Consider the following 4,894-nt stretch of genomic DNA (forward strand, 5'->3'; position numbering starts at 1 on the left):
GACAAAAAATAAATGAATAAGTAATTAGAACAGAAACATTTAAAGAAATCATTTACAGTTTCTAATCAATTTCTTGATGATAAGAAATGTTGGAGTCAGTCAGAGCATTTCCATAGAGAGCCACTTTGCATCAGCAGCACCATGCTCCAGTGCTCTGGGAGAGTTTATAGTCCTGAGAGTTGAACACTGGATGACTGACAGCTGACCTTCATGACACCAGAAGCCACAGAAATCCTCCTCATCAGAAACATGACTTTGATCTGCGTCCTCATCTGGACTCTCCTCTGCTGCTGCTTCACAGGTAAAGTCCAGAGAATCAAACTCCTCTCCTCTATGAACATCCGTCCCTCTGAAATGAAGCCGACAAAAGCATGAAGCTGCTTTATGTTTTTGTCTCTGTATCCTCAGAGTCCAGAGGTCAGGTCACAGTGACTCAGCCTGGAGCAGTGAGCTCTGCTGTGGGAGGCTCCGCCACCATCACATGTAAAACCAGTCAGAATGTTTATGTTGATAGCAACGGCCACTGTTTAGCCTGGTACCAACAGAGAGATGGAGAAACTCCTAAACTACTCATTTACCGTGCTGGCAGCAGAGCATCAGGGACTCCAGATCGTTTTATAGGCAGTGGATCAAACTCTGACTTCACTCTGACCATCAGTGGAGTTCAGGCTGAAGATGCTGCAGTTTATTACTGTCAGAGTTACCACTACATCAACAGTCAGTTGCTGTTCACACAGTAAAAAACAGTCGTGCAAAAACCTCCCTCAGTCAGCCTGAACAGAAACTGAACCGACAGCTGCAGAGACTGATACAGTTCACTGAGGACACACACATTAGAGGTTATTAAACAGTTAAAGATTAATTCATCCATCTCATCCAGTCAAAATCCATATTAATCTTATTTTTCTGATAGATTTATATATAAAAGCAATAAGGAGTAATTAGTGACAGTTCATGAAATATACTACTCCCACGACCTTTGACCTCAGGTTAATTGTGCATCTCAACCGTCTCAACTATGTGTATTAAAAAAAAAAGTGAAAATACATTTAAAATCAAAATCCTAATTATCAGCGATTTAATACTCAAGAAGAAATCTGCACATCCTCTCAATACCATAAGATTTTAAAAACATTTATCTTGTTGTAGTTTTCTAAAAAAGCTCAATTTGACAATGATTTTAAACAATTGAAGCTTTGATTACTCTAATAGTTTCTGCAGACATATATGTATATCATTATATATATATATATGTATATACTGTATATATATGTATACACATCGAAAACTATTATGATAGAACACAAGCAAAGGAGCATGTGAGAGAAACTATTTGCACAATTTCTATCTTTTTTAAACACCAGTGATACGAAGGGAGAGAAAATAGCGCCAAGTGATTGTGAGGTCTGACTTTTTCCTGGACAACGATTTTGTGATGCAAATGTATTACTCTTTTGAACGCATACTGTTTTGAGAAGCAAAACGCTTTATTTTTTAAACACCAGCTAACTAGCCAGACTACTTTCGTCAACGCCAAAACGAGGCCGGAACTCAGCTCACAGGACCCAGTAGGGGGTAAGAAAATGTTCATAAACGATATTGCTAGTATGGGATGTCATACAGCTTCATGTCAAAAGAGGCGAACTATCCCTTCAAATTCATGAGTTGGTACCAAACATGAAAATAGTTCCATACAACATATCTTTTTTCTTTTGTTTATTTGTTTTTCCTCATTAAATTTTCGTGAAATCTACGACAGTTTTAGACTGAAAGAAAACTAAAAAACTAAAGAAGTTCTTCCTCAAACATTTCCAGCACATTAAACTAAGTATGAAGAAGTTTTGGGTAAATACTTGTATAAATTCTCCCTGTTGGAGTCAGTCAGAGCATTTCCAGAGGGAATGTTGTCAGATCAGCTCACTACAGTCTTTATTGTGGCTGCTTACAAATATCTATTGATGCAGTTTAAAGGTCACATTGAGACACGAGCAGAAGAAATGCTGTAACTGTTTTATTCTCATGTAATCTTCCTCTGTAGTTAAATGCGTTTGTCCCTTTTGACCTGGAGATTAGATCATCATCACATCAGGGAAAAACAGTCGTACAAAAACCTCCCTCAGTCAGACTGAACAGAAACTGAACCGACAGCTGCAGAGACTGATACAGTTCACTGAGGACACACACATTAGAGGTTATTAAACAGTTAAAAGTTAATTCATCCATAACATCCAGTCAAACTCCATATGAATCTTATTTTTCTGATAGATTTACATATTAAAGCAAAGAGTCAATGAGTGACAATTCATGAAATATACTACTCCCATGACCTTTGACCTCAGGATAATTGTGCATCTCAACTGTCTCAACTATGTGTATTAAAAAAAAATTGAAAATACATTTAAAATTAAAATCCTTATTATCAGCGATTCAATTGTCAAGAAGAAATCTGCACATCCTCTCAGATTTCTATAACTTTTATCTACTTCTATAGAAAAGCTCAACTTGACAATGATTTAAAAAAAATGTAAGCTTTGATTACACAAATATTTTCTGCAGACATATATAACTATACGTATATAACTATATATATATATATATATATATATATATTTATATATACATATATGCATCGAAAACTATTATGATAGAACACGAGCAAAGGAGCACATGTGAGGGAAACTATTTGCACAATTTCTATCTTTTTTAAATAATTTTTTGAACACCAGGTCCAAGCTGTTTTATGTCATACAGTTAAACAGAAACACTGTCTTATCACTCTGAAATAACAGTCAGTGTTTCAATGTCACCTGTTGTTATAAAACTGGTGTCCTGACCAGAGTTAAAGGCATTCACTGTGAATTTCATTGATCTATTGCCTGATTAGTACATCAACATATGACAGCAGGGATTCTTCTGATAACAAGAGGTTACATAATAATAGAAGAACATGCAATAGCAGATTCTCTTTAAAAGACAAACCAAATATACAAAAAATTAATTTAAACACATTTATTTTGACCTTGTAAACTGAAATTTCTTGAATAAGATGACATTTTGGAAATTTCAGTAAGATGAAGAAGTTCCTTAGTATTGGAAGATAGACTACATATATAATGAATGATGCATGATGACTGATATGAATGAAAATTCATTACAGAGTGTTTAACTTAAATCCTCTGAACAGCTTCTAAGTGGGCTGTATGCTTTGATCCAAAATGTTCAGGTTTAACTTTTAAGTCAGACTAAAAGGACCCAAAATACTAAAAACACAAACCATTGTGAAAAAGATCATTTTAAGTAGAAAACTAAAATAATGTGGAGTAATAATCTCAGCAGAGAGCAGGAAACATCCTGACATGTAGAGGACAGCTCCAGCTGACTGACTCTGTGTGTTTGCATATGTGTCCTGCCTCTCTGCTCCCAGATGTTAAGAGGTCAGTGTTGATCAGTGGCTGTCCAGACCTTTCAGAGACACTGACACACCAGCAGCACCATGATGATGATGTCACTGACTCTGCTGCTGACCACCCTGGGGCTCCTTGTTCAGGGTGAGACTCTCTTCTGAGAACTTTGCTTCAGGTTAAAAGCAGGTTCATCCCAAAGATGTTCTGCTGTGATGGAGAAACACTGAAACAAGAAAAATCAATATTTTTTATCTGTTCTCCATTTGAAAGAAATTATCCTCTTCTTATTGGATCTTCTTTCATGAGGCTGGACTTCTCTCAATAACTTTTTTCTTCTTCATGATTTCAGGTTCATCAGGACAATTGCTGACTCAGACTCCTGGATCTCAGTCTGCTGCTCCAGGTCAAACTGTCTCTATCAGATGTAAAGCCAGTTCAAGTGTTGGCACATGCCTCAACTGGTACCTCCAGAAGGATGGAGAATCTCCAAAACTCTTGATCTACTATGCTACAAGTCTCCAGTCTGGAGTTTCAGGTTGTTTCAGTGGAAGTGGATCTGGAACTGACTTCACTCTAACAGTGAGCGGAGCTCAGCCTGAAGATGCAGGAGTTTATTACTGTCAGCAGTGTAACAGCTGGCCATTCACACAGTGATACAACGTCGTACAAAAACCTCACAGCTGGAGAGGAAGTGAAATGAATGAAGAGCTGCTAAGAAGTAAAATCTATTTGATTAGTTGATCATTTCTAATGTATCACAATCATATCACTTTCAGAATTTGTCTTCAAATAAGATGTTTTTATGGTAAAAAACAGTAATTTGCCAAAAATCAGAAGAAAACACCAAACTTGCAGCGTGAATAATCTTCCCACCTTCCTGAACAGACTCCAGTCTGAGGGGAAGCCCTTGTTGGCCAGACATACGATGGTGGGCTTCACCATCTGCAGCTGCTTTCCAGAGGGGGGCAGCACCATCTGGGAAAGAGGGACCTCACACACTGCAGAGACAGAGATACATTACAGAGTTTAGGTGAATCTCTTCCTCAGGGTTTCACTTCCCTCTATCGCCCCAGTTACCATGACAACAGATGAGCATCACTGCTGAACCGCAGCAACAGACAGGTTTCAGAAGTGAAGATAAAGTAGTGAAATAATTTAGGTAAAAACATCATGAACACAATTTCTCATCTGTTTTAAATGCTAGAGCATATTCATGTAAATATCTGAATAAAACTGCTATCACATTTTCAACTGCAGAGATATTTAATTTGATATATGCCACACAGAGTTGTAAAAAAGTAGTCTGATCTCTTATTAACAGTAATGTGAGCCTTCGTGCTGTTGAAACCGATCAAATTTACTCATAAGAACTCCAGTCCTGTTCATTGTCATAAAACCTTTAGCCAGAGTTGACATCAGAGATTACTGACAGCGTACAAAGTGATACTAACAACACTGTTGTGTGAGTAACTTTACAGGCTTAATAATGA

At 37.2% G+C, this 4,894-nt stretch overlaps 1 gene segment (V, D, J or C); it reads left to right on the forward strand.

Annotated features, from left to right (window-relative positions):
* The first annotated feature begins 3,468 nt into the window (after nucleotides 1-3,468).
* Nucleotides 3,469-4,058, forward strand: LOC142367936 (Ig kappa chain V region 3368-like). The segment is given in 2 exon segments: nucleotides 3,469-3,548; nucleotides 3,754-4,058. Coding segments are annotated over 2 exon segments (360 nt in total).
* Nucleotides 4,059-4,894: the final 836 nt, after the last annotated feature.

This window comes from Odontesthes bonariensis, chromosome 18 (genome assembly GCF_027942865.1).
Source record: "Odontesthes bonariensis isolate fOdoBon6 chromosome 18, fOdoBon6.hap1, whole genome shotgun sequence".
NCBI lineage: Eukaryota > Metazoa > Chordata > Actinopteri > Atheriniformes > Atherinopsidae > Odontesthes > Odontesthes bonariensis.